General features: G+C 40.5%; 1 protein-coding gene across 7 annotated transcripts in view; it reads left to right on the top strand.

Annotated features, from left to right (window-relative positions):
* The window catches only part of ptprfa (protein tyrosine phosphatase receptor type Fa), a 234,625-nt gene that overhangs the window by 44,011 nt on the left and 163,324 nt on the right, over window positions 1–27,290 (top strand). For all 7 annotated transcript variants that reach the window (XM_034147181.1, XM_034147179.1, XM_034147182.1 and 4 more), the window contains exons 3-4: window positions 15,733–15,878; window positions 24,137–24,278. In XM_034147181.1, coding sequence (XP_034003072.1) covers window positions 15,733–15,878; window positions 24,137–24,278 — 288 coding nt within the window. The remainder of the gene's footprint in view (window positions 1–15,732; window positions 15,879–24,136; window positions 24,279–27,290) is intronic.

Genomic DNA, 27,290 nt, shown 5'->3' with positions numbered 1-27,290 from the left:
TGCGACTTAATAGTCAACATGTACATATTTTAACATCCCATCAGAAACAATGAGCATTTATTAAGGGATTCAACACCCGTCAAGCATCCCCTGAAGACTGCAATGTTCATTACAATTGTTGTCATATGGCAAATGATAGTTCTTCGTTTTTTTATATCAAAATATAATGTTTTTTTCCCCCCAAAACAAAATATGACAGACATAAGCTTAAGTAATCTAATACCAACCAATTTAAGGATTTTATTTAAAGTGGACCTATCATGCTATATTTAAATGATATATTGTAGGGCCATACCTATATAAGGTATATTTATACGTTTCTGTTTTCAAAATACCAAACAGATCATGATTTTAAGCCATGCCTCATTTCGCTCTATTTGCTGTTCTCCAGCACTGTTTTTGCAGGGGACTGATTCTGTGAGCTGCAGCTGACCACGCCCCCCTGCAGGAGAGGAGAGCGTGCTCTGATCAAGTCAGAAGAGGGGGAGAAAAATAGATCTCCGTCCTCCGTGTTTTCTTATAGCCTATTATTATATAGAGTCGTTATTCATTTGTTTTAAAGCTCAATAAATAACAAAGAAGACCTTTGACCGGCACTTTTCTAATTTTGTCCAGAAGATTTAAACTTTAACGGACATCTTGACCGGCGAAAGAAACCTAACTGAAACTCTGCCGCACGGTCCCCTCGTTCCTTGGAAGAGGCGGAGAGATGGGTGTTTGTCATCTGCTGGTGGACTAACCGGAGAGAATTACAGTGCTTGCCTCGACGGGGAGGGATTGCATTGAATTAAAGCAGCGGGAGCAAACACTTGCCTCGGGGAGGGAGAAAAAAAGCCACAGCGGAGAATAAACAGAAGGGTAACCATGGTAACCATGCGCGGGAAGTCTTCTTCGCTGCTTTTGTGGCAGACTACAGCGCCACTTACAGGTCTGGCATATGTACTACAGCGTCTCCAGCGCTTTCGAGCGGCAATGGCCGGCCGTGGCCCAACCCCACATTCCCCTGATAGGTGGAGAGTTGGCCCAATAGCCGTAGCGCCACCGTCCTGACGTCAGGACAGTGTTCAAATCTGGATCAGTTTTTATCAGATCCGTTCCAGACCCTTTTTTAGAGATTTGGGTATGGAGGAAAATAGAGAGGGTTGTGTTTTCTGACACTTGGTGAGTTCCCTGGAACACCGGGGACACATATTCATGTATAAAAGACGTACAAAAGTGCATTTTGCATGATAGGTCCCCTTTAAGTCCCTCTTGTAAATGTACACTGCTTTATTCTCTTTAGTCTGCATATAAATTCAAAGACATGGCCGAAGACATACATTGCCCTACCTCATTACAACTAGACACACAATTAAGTAAGCGAAAGCTAAACATTTCCAGTGAGAATGCATTCTGCTGGTGGTTAATATTCACTAATATCAGGATTAACTGTTGGCCATAGTGTCAGATAAGGCAATCTATGAGACTTCAATTAGTTCTGTGATTTAGCAGAGAAACATATCATTCCAATTAGACTTTGTCATATTGAGGCGCCAGGGATTGCTATCTGATGATATTGTTGAGTTTAACTATAAGGTCAAAGGAAAAATACTGAGTGTTCTGTAATTGCAAGAAATCTGAATAACAACTTCTCCATAAAGGAACTCATATAAAAGGTGAATCCATGAGTTAGTAGTATTTTCTCCTCCTCTGAATGATTGATGCTTCTGCTGTCTTGTGCTTTCTGTATCTAAAGTTCCACTAACTACCATACGATGAGCTGAAAGCCCAGACCTGAGACCTTTATTCCATTTTCTAGAGACTAAAAGACAATAGTGTAATTTTAAGATGACATTTACTCTATGGCAAATGCTGGAACCTTGCTTTTCCCCTGAACAGATTGTATTTGGGAGTCTCCAGGGTCGCATACACATAATGATTTGCACAATAGAATCGGTTTACTCCCTTTTTCTTAGCCTTCCTCCTTCCAGCTTTAATGCAGCGTGGGGGTACTGCTGCCACACTTGTGTAGGAGGCAATTTTGTGGATTATGAGCAAGGAGCAGGAGAGAACAATGTATTATTTATAAGAACAAACACAAGTGGCAGCAGAGTCTCTGCATACAGCTATCGAAAATGGAAGTTAAGATTACTCAAGCTCTCCCGGTTGGACTGCCTATTGGATTATGGGGGAAAACAGGAAGGCAAAAAAGTGTGTTCAGTTTAGATTATTCAACAGGGGGATATTAACTAAATGCATACTTTAGTTATTCTTTTTTTTCACTTGATGTCTTCTCCTTCCTACTACTGTACACTGTAAAAAATACAATTGTTGCCCTGAAAATAATCTTTTAGTAAAGTAAACAAAAAACATTTAATTGTGTTGCTAACGACATCAAAATAGTTACCCCGCTTTTCTCGATGAACTCAAGAAATCTAGTCTAGTTCTGGAACAGGAAAAGAACAATTCAATAACTCAATGAATGGGAAAGTCTGGCCTGAACCATGTTTCTGACTACTGGAATTCCTTTCCCTACAAATGATTCCTAGTTACTTCAACAATGAAGCTAGCTCATTATCTGTTTTCTGAATACCGTCTTTGTGGTGAAGCTCTCCGTGCTATTTCTGTCCGCCCAAACAATGATTTTGAGGAGTTGTCTAGTATGGATTTACCATTTATTCCGGTTAAAAGTGGATGATGGCCTAACTGAGTTACTGTTAGTTGGAATGAAATAGACTGGAGGGCTGACAACCAACTTTTGAGTTTACTGAAGACCAAATACAGAAGGTATTCTTACATGGTGACAACAACTACTAGTCAGAAATGTCAAGGTGCCCCTGTATAAGTTGCTTTGGCACATCGCCTTTTTCAGTCCAACTGTAAGCTAGCTCTTCAGAGACGATGTCTGTCTCCTCTCTGTGCAGCCATGTATCAGACTCCTGCATGCTCTGTCTGTTACAGCACAGAAGCGGGAAGTTACCGGTGGAGCAGGGCTGACAGGTCGTGTTGACAGGCCCATCAGAGAGCAGCACTGGGGATTTGGCAGGATTTTCTGTATTATAGGGCAGGAGAGTTGTGCAGGGAAACTCAATGAGCAAACATTTGCTCTTCCCTTTATCCTCTATAGAGTGAGTTCAATGGATAGACCATGTAAATATGGAATTTCTGTTAACATAGGATTACTTTTCATAGCTAGACACAACCATTAACTTAAAGTGGACCTATTATGCTATATTTGAAAAATAAATTGTAGTGCCATACCTATACAAAACATGTCTGTGAAGTTTTTTGCTTAAAATACCAAACAGATCACCCATTGTAGCCATGCCTCATACTGCTCATACCCCTCTATTCCAGCCCTGTTCCAAAAAGGCTGATGCTGCTTTAAATGGAACGGCTGCTGCTAGCCACGCCCCTTTGCAGCATCATGCAGCTTTCCCCTGCTAAGAGAGTTTTCTACTGGGAGAAACTCAGCTAAACGCTGCCGTGATTAAATGCCATATTATGTTCCCAACCACTTCAAGCATTATTTCTAAAACAGTATGGAGCTCAAACGTTTCTCTCTCGCACCACAAGGACATTACGTTACACATATTCTCTCCAGTAGCCTACAGCGTTAGCTCTGAGTGATAGCATGCTTGCTAATGTAAACAGAGACCATATTACTCCCAAAACACGCCGCGCATTGTTTCTGATACAGCACATAGCTTGACATGTTCTTTCTTAAAGGTGGATCACATCCCGATAGCAATGAATATTTTAAGTGCTTTGACAAAAAATCCATAGAAAAATGTCATCTGTGGAAGCCGTAATACTGTAAAAAGCACGACCAATCATTTTAGCCGGCCCGTCTAAAATAACTGGATGGCCTACCTGCCTGTCAGCCTTCCATCTGTGCACAAACTTATCTCGTGCCCTCATTGGTCATGTGCGCGTTCGTGTGTGTTGGACGAGGGGCTCTGTAAGGAAGTGGCAGATTTTCTCCGGTTGTGTATTTTCAAATTCTAGCGCACTCGAGCTGGTTTCTCCAAATTACCCACCTTTAAGTGTTTACCGCTAGAACAGTGCCATTATATGTATTATATATAACAACTTTACTCTAAGTGCCTCCTGCAGACATCCTGCTGAATAAACAGACACACAGCTGCGACTGTATATGGAGACGATAGGTTGGGACGTGTCACGTGTGCCGGAGACGATAGGTTGGGACGTGTCACGTGTGCCGGAGACGATTGGTTGGGACGTGTCACGTGTGCCGGAGACGATAGGTTGGGACGTGTCACGTGTGCCGGAGACAATAGGTTGGGACGTGTCACATGTGCCGGAGACGATAGGTTGGGACGTGTCACGTGTGCCGGAGACGATAGGTTGGGGCGTGTCACGTGTGCCGGAGACGATAGGTTGGGACGTGTCACGTGTGCCACATGTCGCCAATGACGTCATAGGAGCCAAAATCCTGGATCTGCTCGTTTTTTGTTTTTTTTAGATGTGGGTATGGAGGAAAAGAGAGAGGGTTTTGTTTTCTGCCACTTTGTGAGTTCCCTGACCCACCGGGGACACATATTTATGTATAAAAGACATCAAAAAGTGCATTTTGCACAATAGGTCCCCTTTAAACACTTTTTTACTGATAAACAGGGAAGGATAATTACGTTCAATTACAGCCTTAATTCTTTTCAGTAATACCATTGTTCTTATTAAATATATTTTACTACTCTGTAAAACCTTTAATTATTATTTTTAAATCAATGCCAATATTTTCTTTTTTAATCTGCACATGACAACTGTATTATGGTTAACCAACAGTAAAGCTGTTGTTGCTGTTGTAGCTTAAACACTTAATCGAAGCAAGGGAACTGTTCCTGAAAGGCAGTCAAAATAAATGGAGGGTTTCACGGCCATGGCAGAAATTGACCATGGAGTGTCAAATCGTAAGGGGGGGCATTTGGCCATACCGGAAACCCTTTTGAACTTGCATATGAATTAAGTAGGAACGATTGTAAACATTTGAGTATGAGGCCATACTATGCCTTCACCTATGCAAAGTTTGGGGTGTCAGGGACAACGTTTTGTTTTGGGAGACATTCTTCTACGTAATCTGGACAACTAGGAGCCCTAAACTCCATTCAAATGTATTTAAATTGCCAGAACTAATTTAGAGATATGGGTCATTCAACTGCATGTTTATGTGATTTGATTGAATAATATTAGGTTGGAACTTCTTTCAACTGAAAGGGCTTGTAAGAAGAAAACTGACTCAATGGTGGTGCCTTTGGCTGCCTGGTCCAGATAATTTTGCTAAAGGGATAAACAAATAAAATAAGGGTGCCAGTGTCAGACACTTATTTTTTAGTGAATATTTTCAATTTTCTGTTATTAACAGAACATGTTGCAGTGACCCAATATTTTTCATAGATTAGGAGTGGCCTTGATTAAGTCCATATTCTTAAATCAACTCTTCCATTTGGAACACCTCTTCAGGCCAGGGTTACCAATTGTCCTAGCACTTTTGGTAAAAGGTTTTCCAAATGGCCTCACAAATGAAAGGTTCCTGTGTAAGAATGCCAAGTGCTTAATGTTTCGTGCAAAGATGGAAATGCTCCATTGGGATGTGGCAACAACATACCACCAAAAGTCTCCAATCTAACCAATCTTTATGGAGGCTGTCATACCAGTCTTTCCTCACACCACCGTTACCTGGGTTCTGGGAGTCAGATTGTGATCTCTGCCTGTTCAATCAGTGGCTTGTTCTCAATTTCCAGTGCCTTTCTTTGCTTTGAATTTTAACCTGGAAGTGAGGGGTTTAGGTCATTTGGATTAATTGTAGGCCTTTTAACAATTTGTCCCATTATCTGATTTTGGAATATTTAACTGTCGCCTTTGCAGCAATATCTGCATGTTCCAAGATGTTTTTGTTTACTGACAACCCTGGTTCTGTTATAAAAACTGATAAGACCCAAGTAGTAGTAAAAGAGCTTTGTTTGTATTGATGAATATTATTTTGCTACCTGTAAAACTGCTGGTAGCATCTTGCGATATCTCCATCTTAACCACTCTTTGTACTTTAAAAAAAAACAATATCTGTCTTTCTTTCTTTACCTTGAACGAAGCTGTTAAAAAGGGGTAATGCTACACTTTGAAGGAAGTGTTGGGGAGATTTTCTTCTGCCTATATTAGCCTTAATGACCACTGTTTTGTTCCTGCTCGAGGCAAACTTAATTGACCTCTGCCCAACGAAATAGATTCCTTTTTCCATGTAAGCAACTCTTGCTATTGAATAACTTTGCTTTAGGAGATCAGCTCATCTCTCAGGGGACAGCTAGTATAAGAACTGTGAAAGGCTTGCAGTGTTTCTACCTTGGGTGTCCAACAGTAGAGAGCCAGATTGTTAATGTGTCACTTTGACTGATAAGAGGTTAATTTGCATGGATGCTCCCTCTCAACTCCACAGCATAATGGGTCTCTGTTAGGAGAAGACACTTTGTGGGAAACTGTTGTCACTTGTCATTGTGAATTGCCTCTGAAACACAGCTTTATTCCGCCTCACACAACATTTGACTGCCTGGCTGCATGCCTAGACACCATTACATTCTTGAACCCAAATGAGAAACAGGCCTGTAAGAATAGTGTGCTGCCATGGGTGACAATGAGACGTGGAACAATGGGCTGTAAACTCACCAGTTAAGAAAGAGTTTTTTTCCTGAGTAGTTGGGAATATTATAAACAACCAGTCATTCTTGGGATTTCCTTTACCACAATCAATTCCCACCTGCTTACCATTCATTGAAGGCTTTATTTACTATATGTTCTTTGTGCACACAAGGAAAACTGACTAAAATTCATTGTTAGGCACACATTTACATACACTGTGCATGCCAGTTTAAACAGAATGCCGGTTGTTTCCGCTGGAACTGCCACAAATCGCAAGAATAAAATGTTTTCTCCTGAGCATGTAGGAAGAATTAGCATTATAAAATACAAAATGTTTCTATACAACAGTCATAAACAACAAGGTCACCAGTATAACCCTTGTCATTTGTTTTACATGTGGACCTAACCTATCGAAGTTGCCTTCTTCCAAAAAAGCATCAGTCCCCCAGCTGCCTGACTTAATGAATTGTATTTACTCGGTTAATATCATTGCCATGATTGCCAATAATACACTTTGTAATGGAAACTTATTTTCTTCTTGTGGGTGGGAGGAAAGGCATGAGTGGAAAATACTGATTGAAGCTTTGATAGCATTTAGGTGCTTATTAAAGACACTCCACTTGCTCATTGATTGGACACCAATTATGTTTTAACATAATCCAAAACGTTTTTTCTTTGTTTTGTTTTTTACATTATTCCAAATACACCATTCTGCTACCTTAAATACTCGAGCAACAAATGCATATTAATCTGCCATCAAAAACACTCCTTAATTAATGCACAATTTGCTTCTGCCAGACAGGAAGTTGACTTTCCATAAAATGATCTAAATCAGTCCTATCCAATCATAGAACTTCTCAAAATGTATTTGAAATGAATGATTTGCCAGTATAGATCCTGCAATCATTTTACTAATATATATCTTTTTTTATCCATGTCATTATATTGGGATAGGGGGTTTATTTGGCTCATTCATGTAAATGTAGCAACTTCAGGAAAACGACCTATCTCTACCTAATAAGACAACCTTTTGCACTTGCTGTATTTGTTACACTTGCTGTATTACTGGCCTTTTCAAGCCGACAACAATGCAATTGTGGGGAAAAAACAAGATACTTGCATCTTTTGTTATTAGCAGGCACATTTTTAAAGATGATGTAAATGGACACCCAATTTTGTCTGTGAGCAGCTTCAGTCCAACAATCTCTTTGCCAGACAACATATCCAAGTTGGAGTCCAGCTTTCACTGCGGCTGGCATGGAGGTTGACAGACACCAGTAAGAGGCAGTTAGTGTAGCATGTAAGCAGCATAAAGTGCTATGTGGATGATTCCCTGGTTGGTGTCAGAGAGCTGTCAGAGTGTTTAGGGGGGGGGGGGGGGGGGGGGTCCTGCTGCCACGAGCCATTGCACCATGTGTTGAAGAGCTGCTTCTCCTGTTTACTGTGGCACCATTTCCCAGAGAGATACTGAGGAAGAGTTACAGTTACTTGTAGCCTAACCACCGGTGAAGGGATGAACTCATTAACAATACACTTTGTTCCATCAAGTATTCTTTATCAGTAGCCTGGAGCATGTTTGATTTACAAGGATTGACCATGGTTCCATTGGACATATAAGTTATCATTCTTGGGGAACCCATCATGAACATGGATTATTACATTACATTGCATTTAGCTGATGCTTTTATCCAAAACATAAAGATTCAAACTCTGAGCAACGAGATAAGTGCTGCTTTATTCACTTCAAACAAGCCAGACCATGGTGCATAAGGTTAAACTCTTTAGTGCAATATTCATTTATTTGATGGCAGATTATGCTAATTTGGTGCAACATTGGAAATTAATATATGTTTATTGAAATGATGTTTATTATTTGATGTCATACTTATGTATGAATGTGTTGTATGAATGTTAGCTTATCAAAAAGTGGCGCATTGCTCTGTATTAATGTGTGAATGATTACGTGTAGTATGTTAAGCGCTTTGAGGGGTCGTAGAGACTGGGTAACGCGCTACATAAATACAGTCCATTTACCATTTAATGTTGTTATTTTACTTCAATTGTCATGGTTTGAGAGGTAAGGGGATTTGAGTCACATCTCTGATCGCAGGGTTGGCGGTTTGATACTTTTTTCTTTTTCTTTAAGAAGATATAAGAATCAATCAAAGCATAAACATCTATATTTATTCAAGTATGACTATTTGATATCATTTTCAACATGGATCCCTTATGACTCACTTTCCTAAACATTGAGAGATGTTTGGGTAAGTGATCCATAAGCTACAGCAAGACATCAGTCTTTGGGGGAAAATGCTGTGTTTTGAATTTGATTAGAAACCTATTTGTGATTTGTCAAAAAAATAATGAAAGGAGAGCAGACTGCATTGAAATGGACAGAACTAATTATAATGGCCTTCAGGCTTTACTTGGGACTTACTTTACTTTGACAAGACTTCAAACTTGAAACAAACTTGTCTCAATTGACTTTGACTTGACTCAGACTTAAATAGCAGGCCTGTCACAAGATAATGGAATTGAGGGTTTTCGTGTGTCAAGCTATATCAAATTCAAACAGCACTGATAAATAGTCATATAACCATGTTTCCACATTCAAATGTGAATAAGATCTCATATTTGTCCCTAATTATTCCTGTCAAACACCAACACAGAGATTTGTCTTCCTTTTATCAGAAGAACTCTTCCACCTCGAGCATTTGGAAACATGATAATTAAAAAGTCTGCGTGGTGAGCCAGCATGCTCCTCTCTCTCTGGGCTGCTGCTCCTGACCAGACTAACTCCCCTCCGTGGATCAAGCCGAGCATGTCCTCCTAAGATTGGCTTAATGCAAAGATCAGCCACCAAATGAGCAGGGAGGAGAGGATGGCATTTAGCAGACACTAAGCCTGTTAGAGTCATACTGTATCTGTAGCTGTTACAGGCTCTCTGCTCACTGACATAACAGCCAAAACATCAGCTTCTTTTCACAGGAATGATGAAAACTTGACTTCAGTAGATATCATGAGGCACATCAGCTCCACTGTTCTCTGTCATTTCCTTGTGTTTCCAAATAACACTTGGGATGCATGATTTGACATACGTTATTCAATGGTAGAGCCAACCATCTATCTCAATCTTATCTACATAAGGGGGTGCAAGGCTTGCACACTTATTGCATTGGCACATTGACAGTGAACATTTTCCAGACTGCAATTACCTTTCCTCCAAATTGTATTTGGCAAAGCTCATTAGGACTTTATTGGTGTAATTTGAGCAGCACTGATGGAAACAATGCTGACAGAAGTCATGGAACAGTGAGTTCACCTTAAAACCAGAGTTTTTCTTGCACAGTTGTACAGAAAAGGTTTTTTGCATATAAATGTTGCATTTTGAATCATGCAAAATGGGTTTCACGGTGAACCACAGCAGTGTTTACTGTTGGCACACTACTAGGTTTTCCCTATGGATGTATTCATTCTTTATCACCAGCATACACATACTGTACGCCAAACGGAAAAAATCCTGAATGTGATACAAACCATTTACAACTAATAGAAGGAAACATTGCTCAAACAGCTTTAAACAGGAACGATTGTTACAAACCACTGCAAATCGCTCCCCACATAATTAATCCCTGTTGTGTTGAAGTGAACTTACATATCTAGGATGTCAGATGTACTATATCATACTGAGGTAGATGGTGATACAGTAGTTGCTGTCTCTGCCAGATGTTCACTATACAGACATTTCTTTTCTTTTATTCACCATGCCATCTCATGGTCTATCTCTCATTGCATTATACAACACTATTCCCTTCCAGCTTAATTTGTATCAGTATAATGAGTCACCAGTTAATGTGGACAACAAAAAAGAGAAATGAGTATTATATTGTTGTGATTCAATAATGAACTTGACCATTTTAAAGTCTCTTGTTGTAATCATCATTCCAGTTATGATGTGTAAATTATTCATTTCCATCACCTCATTTGTATCCTTTTTGTCATTATACAAAACATCCAAAAAAATATTCAAAACAAATGACAAACAAAATTATACATCCTGATCGCACTGGAGTAATAAATAAAACATTTGATTTCCTTCATTTCTGTCTTTCATAGCTAGAAAATAAAATATGTACCTCAAATCACAGAGCATTCTTATAACTCTAGGTTATGATGGAGCATACCAATGCACACCTAAGAAATATTATACAGCTTTGGAAAAAATTGAGCGACCACTGCAGCATTATCCGTTTCTCTGGTTTTATTATTTAAAGGTATGTGTTTGAGTAAAATCTAGTAAAATAACTTTCTTTTTCTATAAACTACTGAAAACGTTTCTCGGTGTTGGAATTCAACAGACACTGGAATGGAATGGCTGCAGTATGTAGAGATTGAAATGTAAGAAAACATTTGAGTGGTGTCCTGCTTTTTAACAGAATGACCTGTGAGGTAACACTTAATGCCCCAAACCCCAGCCACATATTCGAAAGCTTGATTTGACATAAAAAAAAACACGGTGAGCTTTTGATAATTGGGATGGACTGTCACTAGAATCATCAACCAACATCAATCATGTCCAATTGTAATTGGAATCATAACATCTAATGGCCAACAGTACCAAAAGCAGCAGTAGAGACTAACACTAAACCAAAAGGAACCTAGAGATGGAAGGAAGAGGCAGAATCTGCTTCACAGTTCAAACATGTGAAAGGAGGAATCCTTCTCTTTCAAATACTTTGACTGAGTACAGCCATTCCATTAAGAGCTTTAACTCACATTTTGAATGTTTCAAAGGTCAATGTAGCTGTACGCTCTGAAAGTGCAATGAACTAATCTAGAAGGTTAGCCATTAGCTGTCAGTGGCGCAGCTAGCAGGAGCTGGTCCATTAGATGTGTGGTGTTAATGTGTTACACATCTTTCTAATCTCCTCACCACTCTGTTGATCTCTGAACCTCAAAATGCTTTTGCCGGATTTGGTTGGTTTATTTACGATTTGTTAAAGTCGAGAGTGGTTGGAGGTTGTTTTTTTTGTCAGAACAGACTTTAAGGTCAACGCATGGTTCAGCAAGCAATCCACCAGAAAAAGATAACTGTTCTACAAAGATGTGAAATGTACTCGATGCAAAGAAGGCTTGGGTCTTTAACCAAATGTTATTTGGCCTGTACTTTTAAATGGTGATTCATCATTCATTAAGATTTACATGCATGCAGTTTTAGTAAAACATACAAGTAGATGATGCCTGCTTCCATTGCACGATGAAGTGATTCCATAACACTGGGTTTACCACTTTTTTCTCATCATAAACATCTATCCTCATAAATTATATGTGAGAGTTCAAATGGAAACATTTCTGAGGAAGTACTCCCAAGAGAAACAGGAAGCATAGGGTCAGAGAAGAATGCAAGTGAAAGACAACTCTCGGCTGCCAGTGCAGCGAGGCGAGAGACCCTGCGTGTTTTACATTTAGAGTGTCAAGCCTCAGGGTCAGCCAACAGCAGCCATGGGAAATAAATAGCTTAATAATGGTACGATCCACTCACCACTATTTTTCCACCCGCCTCCTTGAGACCTCTGATATGCAAACCCTGAATGCAAACTTAATTTTGCACAGAGCTGTAAAGGGCAGTATCTCCCTGCTGTACATTGACCATCCTCAGGACCCCATACAAAACCTGTTGTACTACTTCTATGACTGGATTTCAATGGAAATGTACCTGGGGAGCAACTATTGGCTCCAACTGCACAAATGGGTTTTGCATCACATTGAACTTTAGAGAGCACCGCATTTATCAGTTACCAAATGTTGCTGTGAAAATGTCTCGTCTTGCCTGCAAAATGCTCTTCATGGCTCCCTGCTGGGGAAAATGGATTTAAACCTTGTGAATGTTCTGCAGACACATTTTGTGTTAGCAGTGAACAGTTTGCAGATAGAACTCCCCCACACTGTCTTGCTTACTGCTGAAATATATATGTGAACGTCTCAGTCAGGTGTGAGCAGCATAAAAACACTTCCATATACAATACATAGTGCTACCTCAACAGAATGGTGCGTTAATAAGTCTCAAACTCTGAGTCTAGTTCCCTTGTCTTGTTTTCAAACACATCTGTGGTTAGACTTTGATAGAAGGTCTGTGGTTAACACTAGCGTAAGACATTTTCATGTTTTGTTCCACAACATAAAATGGGTCAGTAAATACCCTACTGGTGAATTTCCGAAAGCTTTTATGTGTCTTAAAAATGGCAGTTGCTAACAAGTAACTAAATTAGCCGCTTTAGCATAGCTGTGGTGACATGCAGCCATGCGACCGTGATGTAGTTCATTTACAAACTAATGTTAGCTTTTCACGTCCGGCGATTTCATTTACGTAAAACAATCCACAAAATGGTGTTAATATGGAGATTATTTTGCTTAACACAATGTGTAAGTATCATAAACGTCTGTTTGTCGAAGGAGCCCTTGCTATGCTAGCTTCTGGGTGGTCCTACAATAATTTGTCCTCACTGCGGCACTCTGTCATCCAATCAGGGCACTGCTGATTGGTTTGACAGATGATCACCCTACCATCACTGAAAGGATTTATGGAAGTGTTGTGATGCTGCCCGTATACCTCATGGTCGAAAAGACCAAAATGTTGTAATAAAACGACATATTTCAGCAGTGAGTGGGAAGGTGTGGGGAATGTTTTTTAACTGTTTTCTAGATTGCACCTTCCTCAATACAGTTGGGTTGAGAATACATATTGTTGGATTGAATATAACGCTTATCTGTTGTGTTGTGTGCGGTTGCACGTACCTTGCTTAAGAAGACATTAGTGGTCTCCTAAGAAGAAGCTGTAAACAGCCACCTTTTACCAGAAGCTCACCTCCCAGACTTCTCTAACTCAACATGTAGGTATTTTTGTGTTTGGTTAGCTGCAGGAATGAAAGACCATCTAATTGTTAAGGAGCTATGCAAGACAAACCACACAAGTGAGGAGACTGACCTTTGGGTCCTGCTGCTATCTACAGATATAGCAGAGAAACAAGATTTTATTAGAAGAGAAATGCAGACAGAGAACATTCAGCAGACTGTAGGGGCAACGGCTGGATGACAATACTTTAATTAGTTTAACCACAACACTTCCACAGTATCGTCTAATATTCTCAGGCATTGTGATTCTTGCTCAAGCGACAAAAGGCATGGCCTCTGAGTTGGAACACAGTGATGTTACTGTTTCTATTGTTTGTAATGGACCTTCTCTAATTGAATATTAAATTAGTTTCTAACCACCCTACATTTACTGCTGTCTGGGCATTGTGCCTGTTAGTATCAGAGTCTTAACAGGACCGCATGTCCCGCCAAAGAATGGCCCATAACTCTACATAAGGAACAACTCTAGCATAATAGCACCACAGATGACTAGCTTGTTCCAATGGACCATTCATCTTGTGGAGCTGTAATTAGTGTCAACATTTAATTTGACTGATGATTATGAAGACAGATACAATTTATCTTCAGTGTTATGAACATTTCCAGAAATGAATATCGTAATCCAATCTGATTGAGATTAATCAATTTGACAATACGGGAAAATGATATGATCTCCTGTGAACGTTGATCTTTAGTGTCAAACTGAATGGACAAACGATCATGTGACTAAGAGTATACTCATAGTCAAAGAACGTAGTTTTTTTGCCGCCTGTGCTCAAAAAGGGGAAGTATGTAGACGACATGGTTTTTTCTGTAGTTTTGTCATCATCATTCCAGGTCTGGAAACATGGAAACACTACTATGTCTGAGCATGTCTGGTGGGCAAGAATAAAAAGAAGACAGTCAATCTGACAGGATTAAATCAAACACCCTTATTTGACAAAACTAAGCAAATCAATTATTGAAAAACATGCCATCTGTTGTTGGTTGTAAACGTGTCGCAGATTGATGTACTTGCCATAGTTGGACTTGCACTAGTTTGATGCTAAGGGATTGGTTCAATTATTTATAAAAACTTTTAGTTTTCCCTCCAAAAAAGTGGTTTGGAGAACAATAAAATTCTGGTTGGGGTCAAAAAAAGTCCCAGTGCTTTTGTAGATTAACATTGCAGTAGATATACCTGTTATCCCGAAACTCTAGACAGTGGTTATATAGCCCTTGGAGGTTCCAAAGATAGCTTAAACCGGACGGTTACAAGGCTAATGGCATAGGCCTGAAGATGCTAATGCTATCTCATGCTTTACCTTATGCACATGTGAATTGATATACATACCTGCAGTCATCTAGAGTTCTTAGAACTGCCTGCTTGTCTGACTGCTCATGTTTCATGACCGATGTCAATATGTGACCAGATTTCAGCCATTAACTTGGTGGGAACAATGTTATTAAAACTGAAACAAATTATAAACCAAATCTATGGAAATAAGTAAACACGTTTTTTAGAGACAGCATCTTTTTTAAAGTATGATATTTCATGTAACACATTATTGTAACTGTTAAGATTTACAAAATAGTGAGTTTGACTATTCCTCTTTTTCTTACGTGTCTCCTGCCTACTGTTCTCTTTTTTCATTGGTGGCAAACTTATTTAAATCCCTTTTTAAATGATATACATGTAATAATGATAGTTACATTGGCTAGCAGTGTATTTTCCCAATTGTTCTAGCACATTGCCTGCACACCAACTGTTGATCAGGAATATAATGTGTAATACATTTGCATTAGCAGACTTTGCAGTCATATGTGTTCCATCCCATTGTGAGTTTGTAGAGCACCAGATAGAAACAAATGGTGACTTGAGGGTCCTTTAAGATAAGCATGACATAAATGAAGCATACAGTGAATATCATCACACTTATTTCTGACTTTGGGGTATTATGTGTCCTGTTGATACCTTCTTTGAGTGTGTATGTGTGTGTAGTATTTGGCTGTTTTTACTGGATATGCATTTGAATGCTTGTGGCTACAGGCATGTGACAGCATATTGTTATTTCAAACCTACAGCAGATGTATAGATGTGAAAAGCATGTATTCTGCCTGGAGCTGTTTCTGTGTCGGGCCTCTATCTGACACTGGTTATCTTCTCTTCCCTCCTCTCCCTCCCTTTGTCTCTCTGTCTCCCTCCCTTAGGCATGCCCGGCTTCATAAAGTCCCCTGATGACCAGACGGGGATTTCGGGAGGAGTGGCGTCGTTCGTATGCCAGGCCGTGGGTGAGCCCAAACCCCGCATCACCTGGATGAAGAAGGGGAAGAAAGTCAGCTCTCAGCGCTTTGAGGTATGGCTAGGGAGCAGGCCTCAAAGCCCCCTGTCTGATATGTTACAGCGTTTATGTGTGTGTGTGGACAAAAAGCAGGATAGGTCATTTTGCTTTCATTTTTATATTCCCAGCGTGTCCACATTCTCTCTCGAGTGGATGTGTGTTTATCGTGGCTGAGCTGTAGGCTGCAGCTTTATTTACTAATTACCACCATGCACAGAAACCTATAGAGCAGCTTTTTTGCATTTAGGGCCTGTTTGAAAACCACTGCATGCAAATCAATGAAATTACAATACACTAATGAGAGCACATGAGGCCCAGCATCACAGCGAGGAACTCTGCAGGTTAAAGAGTGGAACCGACGGCTTACAGAGGTGATGACTCCACTGTAGAGGAACCAGAGGCCAGCACATGATCTCAGCTTTGTTCAGTTTGTTATACCAAGTTTATTTAAGAGAGCCATGACACCTATTACCTTAAATCTCCAAGGTTCCAGCAGCTACAGTATCATTGATATTTTCAGTAAGATATTTGGACTTGTGTTAAAGAATACATGGTCTTTTTGTAATGGAAATACATACAAAATATCACACATTTGATCTTAATGTTACAGATGAGACCAAGAACATACTTTTTTTGAACTCACATGCTCTCAATTCTACAGATTAGATGGACTTCAAAACTGCACTATTACATTATAATTGTACACTTATAAAGTCAAAATGAAATCATTCCAGACAGTATACGTCGGTCAAAAGTAAGTATGGACTTCAGGAATGTTCAAACATAAATTAGAACACATGCAGCAGAACTATGTGTTACAGTCAAATGAGTTCATGAGGAAAGGAAAATGTGTCCAAAATAGTTTAAATAAATATGGTTAAAAAAGATAAAGCTATAAAACAATATAAAGCTGAGGTATGAATACTAAATGAAGATTTGTTTAGCGCATTTGGATATAAATAACACGTGTTTAGTTTAGTTTCTTTCTTTCATTTTCAGGATATACATTTTTTATCAAAATAATGAATGTAAAAAGAGTTAGCAAACGGTATGAGTTTGTAACTACTTCAAAAGGAAATAGTTGTTTGTTAAATATTTGTATACGTGTAATTAATTTTGAAATGTAACGGGAATTAACTAAATCTAAACAAAACATTTGTATCATAATAATATTTACTGTGATGTTTGCTCTGGCATTTAAAGAACAACATAATTGGGTATTGAAAGAGAAAAAAGTAGATGTATATGTAGAGTAAATACAAATAAATAAGTCACACAACAAGTGAAATACACAAGTTCTAAACTGAGCATTCTGCCATTCTAGAGTCTGGACACCTGGATTTGAATTTAGCATACTCTGTACTGAGAGGCCTACAGTATGGTTCCTTATAATAGCAAATGTCCAAATACTGCAGATATCCACCATAATTCGGGGAGGCATTTTAAAAACTCTCCCTGGTGGTCCATATTTAATGTAATAGAATACCTGCTACCATAACCAGAAATCTTGTTTTTTTGTGCACTGTAGTATCTTTCTATAATCTGGATATTTTATTCATGCAGCTGTATAAGCGGACCCAGCAGCCTGCCTGATTGACTGTATGAGGCTTCCTGCAGCACTGTGGACAGCAGGAAGGCTCATTAGCTGCCAGCCAACCCAAATGACTTCCAGTGAAGTGACTCGACATGAGTCCAGTGTAGACCGAGACACTTGGTTCATGTCGTTGTGGGTAATAGGAATTCTCTTCCACCTGTCTGCTCAGTGTTACTCAAACTGAAGGCTACCCTGTGTGTGGGGTGGAAGAACCCCTCCCCACTGCAGGGACACAGTCTAGCTCTCATTCTCATTCTCATATATATATTATTCAGTAGAATCAGGATTTCAGGATTTCAGATGGATACATAGAAAAATATTGTTTAATCAAGATCAATCAGGGCTCAAAGACACAATTAACTCAAGTAAACAATTTAAATTACCTGTCTTTACATATCCCTAAGTAGATTACTGATCTTGGCCCTGTGATCGCAACACTTATTAGCAAATATCACCTGGGCAGAAGAATCCGGCTTCTTTGGATTTATCCAGATTCTTGCTTTGTATCTTGAGACAGAATGTTTACGTGTGGTATACGTTATAACACGTGACTCAGTGATGATGCATCACATAACATATTGTCATCAATTACTTACTTTTACACATATTTGTTAAAAGGTCACTGTTATTGTCCCATCAGGCGTGTGACCTTTGCTGGAACCTGAAGATGAATCAGAGTTACGGCTTTTGTACCCTAATCCATATTTTTGGAAATTGTCACACGTTTAAAAAATACCTTACGCTGAGGTAATCAAGTTTGCACACCAACCTCAAAAACTAGATTTTATTCATGGGTATTAAGACAAAGAAATGAAAATATCTTAAGGATAGCATGTTCAAGTGAAAACACTCATGTTATCTGAGACGGCAAATATTGAGCCAATATTATCGTGTAGATAACACTAAGCAGCTTAGATTAGATCAGATATATCTCCATAACTGATCTCAAAATGGAATTACATGTTTATCAGGTCAGTACCATACTATCAGATAATACAATAAATAAATAAAAATAGTAAACACAGATCAAAACATAAAATATGTGCGTCATTACAGTTTTCATAACGGGTTTCTGCATTTTTGGGTATTTGTCAAAAACCTTTGGAAGATAATAATAATAGCTTGGATTTATATAGCGCCTTTCATGGGACCCAAGGTCGCTTTACAAAGAAAAACAGGAGTAAAAACAAACAAACAAAATCAAAAGGCAGTCAGACAAACAGTCAGACAGACAAAACAACAAATCAATTAGGGGCCGAAGGCCTTGGCAAACAGATGGGTCTTGAGGGACCTTTTGAAGGCATCAAGCGTGGGGATGTTGCGGATCTCCGCATGGAGAGCGTTCCAGAGGGTGGGGGCTGCCACACTGAAGGCTCTGTCCCCGAAGGTTCGCAGGTTGGTGCGGGGGGTGGTAAGCAGGCCAGAGTCTGAAGACCGCAGGTTCCGGGGTGGGGCATGTGGGCGGAGGAGGTCCGATAAGTACTGGGGGGCAAGGGCATGGAGGAACTTGTAGGTGAGGAGGAGGACTTTATAGGTTATTTGGCACTTGAACGGCCGCCAGTGGAGGTGGATGAGGGTGGGAGTGTTGTGCTGCCACGGCTTTGTATGTGTGAGTACCCTAGCAGCACAGTTTTGAACATACTGGAGCCTGTCCAGGGTTTTGTTGGGGACCCCAAACAGGACACCATTGTAGTAGTCCAAGCGGGAGGTGACGAAAGCATGGACTAGGGTTTCTGCAAACCGACTCTGAGAGTGACGGTCGGAGTCTGGCAATGTTCTTTAGATGGAAAAAGGCGGATTTGGTGACAGACTTGATGTGGGAGTGGAAGGAAAGGGTGGAATCAAAGATGACACCGAGGTTGCGGACTTCAGGAGATGGGGAGATGGAGCAGCCGTCAACCTCAAGGATGAAGTCACCAACCTTCTGGAGCAGCGCCTTGGGTGCCACAACCATGAGCTCTGTTTTCCTGCTGTTGAGTTTGAGAAAATTGGACGACATCCTGCAGGCAGTTGACAAGAGACTGAGGAGGGAGCTGGGAGGATGGAGTAGTGCTTAGATATAATTGGGTATCATCAGCGTAGCAGTGGAAGTTGAGTCCATGAAGGCGGATGATCTAGCCGAGGGGAATCATGTAAATGGTGAACAGGAGGGGGCCAAGCACAGAGCCCTGGGGTACACCGTGATTGACTGGGGCCGGGGGGAATTTGAGCCATTAGATAGATAGATAGATAGATCGTACTTTATTGATCCCAAATTGGGAAATTGTTTTTGTTACAGCAGCATAAAAGGCATTTTACAATAAAACAAAACTACAAAATATACAAGAATAGAAATAAAATAAAATAAAATATAAAATATACATGTCGAAATAGAAAATATACATGCAGATATTATATATACAAATATATATATATATATATTCAAATATATGAAATATGGAGTATTAAATATGAAACAGATTATGTATGAGTAAAATAAAATGTACAGCGTGGTTTTATTTCAAGAGAAACTATGGAGCAGAGAGTTCTCTTCCAGCCAGAGGTGATTTATTGTACAGAGTTATTGCAGTGGGCAGGAATGTTTTCCAGTATCTGTCCTTGTGACAGGGGAGCTGCAGCAGTCTGTTGGAGAAGGAGCTCCGTTGATTAATGGTTACAAACTGTTCTCTGTTATGGAGGTAGGATGTGAACCAGGACAGGGCTGTGCCAGTGACACCTAGGAGGTCGGTGAGGAGGATGGTGTGGGAGATGGTGTCAAACGCTGCAGAGAGGTCCAGGAGGATGAGGATGCTGAGGCGGCCAGAGTCAGCAGCAATCAGGAGATTGTTGATGATCTTGATGAGGGCGGTCTTAGTGCTATGTTGAAGTCTGAAGCCGGATTGGAGGGGCTCATAGAGCTCATGGTTGGACATGTACAGATGGAGTTGGCCGGCGACTACTCTTTCTAGAGTTTTACATAGAAAGGGAAGGTTGGAGATCGGCCGGTGGTTGTGGAGGTCGTCGGGGTCCAGGCCAGGTTTTTTGAGGATGGGGGTGACTGAGGCAATTTTGAAGCTGGTGGGGACTATGCCAGGAGCCAGAGAAGCGTTGATGATGACCACCATGTAGGGGCAGAGGGTGGGTAGGCAGTCCTTGAACAGGGCTGTGGGCATGGGGTCCAGGGAGCAGGTGGAGGTCTTGGCTGAGCTGACCAGTTTGGCCACTTGGTGATCATTCACAGGGGAGAAGGAGTAGAATTTGCAATGGGAGAGGCGCGGCGCTGGGGGTGCGTTGCCAGGTGGCTGAGGTGCAGGTAGGGTGGGAGGGCCAGGCGCCAGGAGCTGATGGCCTCGACTTTCGCCTGGAAGAAGTCAAGGAATTTGGAGCACAGATCGGGATCCCCATGAGTTGCATCATCAACAGATGCCAACTGATAAGCTGATTCATTTTATTAATTTGTCTCCTAGGACAAGGATTGAACGATTGTGACAGGTCATTTCAAAACAGCTTGGAATCAGTTTTTGTAGATATTGACAGCAAAATTCCTGATGTACAAATAATTATACAGTGATTATATCCTAGCAGCTAAAAGATCTTCTTGTTCATAAAATCATAGATTTGCCTCGTTTTGGACTAGCGCTATGCCTTACACAAATGCACATAAATGATTAAATGTGGTCTCTTATTGCATTATCTCTCAACAAACAATATAAAACTACTGTGACTCTGTGTGCAAGGTTTCGGTGCAAGACCGATTTTTAGCGAATGACAAAAAATACGGACTAGATGTACAAAGACTTTAAGGGAAATCTGAAACTAGTCCATATTCTCTGTTTTGATCTAAACTCCACTTGTTTGACCTGGTTTCCTCAAATGGATGCTTCCCTGTGTGTGGGGGGGGGGGGTTACCTCCTACCAAGCTCCTTCATTAGAGGTGGAATGTGATTCCTGCCAGGCGGCTCGTTGGGTCACACACACCGCGGTGGTGCGGAAGTGTAAGGCCCAGTGCCCTGACCTCTGAGTATTTACCCCCCCAGCATTCCTTAAATCCCCTCACATACCTGTTATCCACTGAAGCTCATCACTGTACACATCCTCCTTCAGCTGCTAGACACAATGACCATAATCTGTGAAATCTACCAACCACCTTTTTACATTTTGAGCTGCTGTACGTAAAGTAGTTTATTCTTCTCGATTAATGTCTCTAACGTTTTAATTTCCCTCAGCTTGTTGACACATTGGGATGGCAAATCAACAAGAACAAACAAACAATACAAGGAAAAAACATTTTAGATTGTCACTACACATTGACAGTAAACACCGCGTTCACTGACAGATTTCCTGTACAATGAGGGACTATAAGCAACATTTCAGACTGCTTTTCTGGTTTTATCCAAAACTGTGTTCCCATGTAAGTTTTGGTTATCATCTGTATCGTCTTTGGGTTTGATTACCGCTGTAGTTGTGCATTGCTTGTATATAAACAAAGGAAAAGAGTATGAAAGACTGACAACATTTAGCCTACAGAGAACAGAACAGTTCTAATAAGCTAATGTGGGTAATGAAAATAAGTTTCTTAATGAATGAAAAGTCTGAGATAAAAGTCTCAAAATGACATGAAAAGGATATGTATCTAGAGTACCTTGAAGCTCAGTCCACACAACACATCTAACAGTTCAGTGTTTGTTCTGCAATAGGAAACACTTTCTCATCAGTATTAGCAAAATTCATATTATTAATTCTCACAGAGTAAAGCTCTTCATGACACATTTATTGTATTTCAAATAACTTAGTTAGAATAGATTTATTTCAAACTGTTACAAAACAACAAAACTCCAAGGTTACAATACAGAATTAGTGATCTTCAATTATCAGTTATTTAAAGTGGACCTATTATGCTATATTGGAAACATATATTGTAGGGCCATACCTATACGTCTGTGAAGTTTTTTGCTTAAAATACCAAACAGATCACCCATTGTAGCCATGCCTCATACTGCTCATACCCCTCTTTTGCAGCCCTGTTAGAGAAACGCAGATTTTGGGTCCTTAGCTTGAAAAAATAAAAAAGAGGAGGCGGAGCTAATGCCTGATCAGAATTCTACCGGAGATAAAGTTAAATTCTGCTGTGATAAAACGCCATCCTGTTCTAAACCACATCAAGGATTATTTCTGAAACAGTATGGAGCTCAAATGCTTTTTCTCTTGCGGGTTTATCACAAGGTGAGTTCCTTTTTTTATTTCCTGCTTTTTAAACACATGTGCTCTACACAGTACAGGTTAGCTCAGAGTGTTAACACACGCTTGCTAATGTAAACAAAGACGAGATTACGTCCAAAACACGTTAGGCATTGTTTCTGATAGCAACTTTCTGTGGGTCCGACGCCGGTTTGACGTCATATCGGCAGCAAATCTGTATCTGCTTGTTGTACCCCCGTTTTTAAAAGATTTGGGTACGGAGGAAAAGAGAAAGGGTTTTATTTCCTGACGCTGCATGAGTTCCCCGACACACCGGGGACACATATTTATCTATAAAAGACATCAAAAAGTGCAATTTGCATGATAGGTCCCCGTTAAAGTGGACCTATCATGCTATATTTGAATAATATAGTGTAGGACCATACCTATATAAGGCATATTTATACTTTTTTTTTTTCAAAATACCAAACAGATCATGCATTTTAGCCATGCCTCATTTCGCTCAATTTGAAAAATGTGAGCTCTGTTTTTGCAAGGGTTGATTCTGTGAGCAACAGCACCATCTAGAGGCCTGGCATATGTACTACAGCGTCTCCAGCGCTTTCGAACGGCAATGCCGTGGTTGTCTCCTCCTGATTGGTGGAGTTGGCCCAATAGCCGTAGCGCCACCGTCCTGACGTCAGGACAGTGTTCAAATCTGGATCAGTTTTTATCAGGTCCGTTGCAGCCCCTTTTTTAGAGATTTGGGTATGGAGGAAAATAGAGAGGGTTGTGTTTTCTGACACTTGGTGAGTTCCCTGGAACACCGGGGACACATATTCATGTATAAAAGACGTGCAAAAGTGCATTTTGCATGATAGGTCCCCTTTAAGTTAACTTCCCCCTTTATATAGATTTTTCAACGTTAGAAAATACACAGACACCAATAAAAGTCAGTGGTTAACATATTGTATCTCTTTTTGTTTTAAATAGAACGCAAACAAAATCTCTCTGATTCAGTCGGGTTAGTTGTTTTCTCCTGCTTTCAGGTTTTTATGCTAAGCTAGGCTAACCAGGTTATGACTCTGGCTTTGTTCTTAACACATAGACATTAAATTAATGTCCATTTTCTCATCTCGCTCTCAGCAATAATATAGTTAACCATTATACTAAAACCTGTGAACAGTTCTACTTTTACAGCAGCACATAGCAAAGTAGTCATCTAATAACACTTTGAAAGATGTATGTCCAAATTCATTGTGTAACATTCAAAATAATGTATTGGCTGGTTTAAAACAGGATAATGTTTCAAATGAACTATGACATTTTAAAATACTTGAAGAAACTATTTTTTCGAACTTCCTTGAAACTCTTCTGTTCTTTTGTGAAATTAGAAATAATTTCCCCAAGTCAAACACGATTGTTATAAGTACGTGCGACAGGAAGGAGCAAACAGGATGGATTTGGATGTAGATGTCAGTGTTGATTACTTTTAATCCTACTCCCGTTCTTTTGTCCTCAGGTGATTGAGTTTGATGACGGCTCGGGCTCCGTGCTGCGTATCCAGCCTCTGAGGACCCACCGCGATGAAGCCATCTATGAATGCACCGCCACCAACAGCGTGGGAGAGATCAACACCAGTGCCAAGCTCACTGTCTTAGAAGGTAGGACCTGTCCCACTAATGTCCCACACATGCCGTGTTCCCTAGCTGTTACTCCTACTTATGCCTTCCCTCAGTCTCAATGGAAACTGAAGGGCTTTTCATGTTGATGTGAATCTGTGTTGCCCTTGCATTAGAGCTGTTCCTCATGTGGTCACACAACACATTGTTCACTCTTATTGACGGAGCCTGTTTGTTGGCAGTTTTAACCATGAAGCAACAAGTTACATCCTTAGGTTGATGATGTAACCCATTTCTTTCATTAAATCCACCAAGAAAACGTGGTATCGTCTCCATCAATAAAGTGCATCACTATTCCTGATTAGTTGAGGATTACACAAATTAGTTGTTGTGATAGGAGATGTTATGATTTATCGCAGCAGCAGAAGGTCACTGAAAACATGAATGAGCAGCAGCACTTAAGGTCCACTCATTCAGTTGGAGTGGTACCAGAGTCATGGTATCTTATGGCGCATTTCCACTGAAGTGCGTAGCACGGTTTAAGCGTGCCGTGACAAACCCGGCCCGTTTTTTGTTGCGTTTCCACTAGGGGTAGTTCCAGCTAGCGGGTACTTTTTCACAGTTTTTCTGGCCCTCCAAAATCGTGGTTCTTTCCGGGCCAACAAACGGGCTGAATATGCTAAACTAGTGACGTGAGTGGCTACAACTACAACACAATGAACATATTTTACCGTGATTTAATTGTAATACACGTTTCAAAATGGTGCCGAAGTAACAACATACTGATACCGGTTAGTAAAAACCATGAATTAATGCTTTGACAAGTCTGCAGACAAGACGGCAGGCGAAGAACCTTTTAAAATGCGTGTTTTCTGAATGGAGATCGGCTAAGCTAACGTTGTATATGCTCCGACCGTCCACACACTCACAACAACGGCCTATACAGACATAAATAAACCAGCGACTGTATTCGCCATGACACAGTCTGTGGTTTGTACTTGTTTAACTTTTGTCTAGTTTCTGAACAGATATGAGGAGCTGTGAGCTCTGAGTGCTAACAGCTAACGACTGATGTTGGTTTTGTGGTTCGCATTGAAGATGACGTCACGGCTCCGCCTACACTGCGTTACTATAGTTACTGCCCCAGCTACTAAACTGTAATGGAAACGCAGCATAAAGTGAGCCTGGCCTAACAAGGCCTAACTATACCGTACTAAGCCGTGCGAGGCCCTGCAGTGGAAATGCGCCATTAGAGTCACATGATGTGTTAACTGGTATGGGACAGTTCGAGTGAGTGCTGTAACTTGTTGCCACCAAAGGCCCAGGAATTTGAGTACAGTACATAAGTATAAGGAGGAGAGACATACAGTACTTTTTTGACATCTCTTAACAAAGATGATGATTATATTTCCTGCAATATAAGGCGTGGAGTGTTTTTAATTTAATACAACCCACCACCAAATGCCAAAGTTGTTAAATTAAGCAAAACTGAACCAGAAGTTAATTTATTCAATGTTACTTTGGAGACAGGTGCTATGTTGTATTTATTTTGCCCGGCATGTCTCCTGTTCATGCACAATTGCATCCATCTTCACAGTTGGCACAGGTAATTTAAAGTGTTTTGTGATGGCTCTGTGCTCGGTTTCCTTTTTTGTGGAAAACTGTACCTCAAATGCTGTGTATAAATCTTCTCATGCAGTTTTGCAGATGTCGTGGCAGTGCAAACAGACATCCACCAAATAGACTTTTTTAGTGAATTCCAGTTTGTTTGAGGTTTTATAGCTTCATGGTTTCTGGAAATTTGCCCAAACAATGGATCTGGTCCTTATCTGTAGGGACAATACAATGAGGGCTTTACTTTACATTTACCCATATGCATGTTTGAGGTAAATCTAAACCATTTACTGTAGGTCAAGTCAACTCAGGCCCCGTCCACACAGAGACGAAACGGAGACGAAACGGATTTCGAACCGAAGTCGATTTCAAAAAAGTCTTCTGTCCACACGAAACCACTCGACCCGCTGGAGACGCTGTAGTACATATGCCGGGCCTGTAAGTGGCGCTGTACTTCTGCCACAAAATACGCCAAAAGCAGCGAATAAGACCCCCTGAGCTTGGTTGCCTGGTTGCCCTTCTGGTTATTCTCCACGGTGGATTTAGCAACATGTAGTTCATGTAGTTCTCCATGTCCACTTGTTGCTGATGGTTGTGGTAGAGGAGCTGTAGATTTTGCACTAAAATCTGTATCATGGTCAGTAGCGTCTGGAGCACGAACGCAACCCTGTGATCCGCCATTGTTGTTGTTGTTGGCGAAACGCATCAGCAATGACGCGGGGGTGAGCAGGAGAGGTGGGGAGAGGCGGGGCTATGGCATCATCGATTCAGGAAATGATCGTTTGGGCATACACACGGAGCCGCAAGCGTTTCATCTACAGACTTACCCACTTTGGGAGCCGTTTTCAAAGTGTATCGGCTTCGGGTTCCGAAGCCGCGGCTCCGTTTTGGCTTCGTGTGGACGAACCGTCTATAATACGATAAAGAACTTTAGCGCAGTGGTTCTCAACTGGTTAGGCCTCGGGACCCACTTTTTACTTGGTCAATACATCGCGACCCAACATTTTGAAGCACTCAAATCTATTCAACAAAAAATCGTGCTGTAATGTATACGCTTTTCAGAATACAATATTAATAAAAGTGAAGTACAGTACATATATCCGTTCACAGAACTAAAGTATGCTTTTAAAAAAGGTTTAATGAGATGATAGAATCATAGCTGAACTATATAAAAAGGCACACATGCTGAAAACCCAACCCCAGCAGGGGGGTCTGGGGGGATTCTCCCCCAGGAGATTTTTAGAAATACTAACATAAACTACGCATTCTGGTACACTCTGAGAAGAAAATAAATAAATCTATTACTACCCGACATATTAATAATATGTTATGCCATTGTTTGTTTTTCACTTTGTTCTGATATCTTGCTGAGAGAAGAGTAAAGAGGAGATAGTCTGTGTGACTTACTTTAAATTGTGGGTAAGGGTAGATAGCTCCCAT

The sequence above is a fragment of the Trematomus bernacchii genome, unplaced genomic scaffold (assembly GCF_902827165.1).
Source record: "Trematomus bernacchii unplaced genomic scaffold, fTreBer1.1, whole genome shotgun sequence".
Classification (NCBI taxonomy): domain Eukaryota; kingdom Metazoa; phylum Chordata; class Actinopteri; order Perciformes; family Nototheniidae; genus Trematomus; species Trematomus bernacchii.
This window is presented reverse-complemented; position numbering and strand designations above follow the sequence as displayed.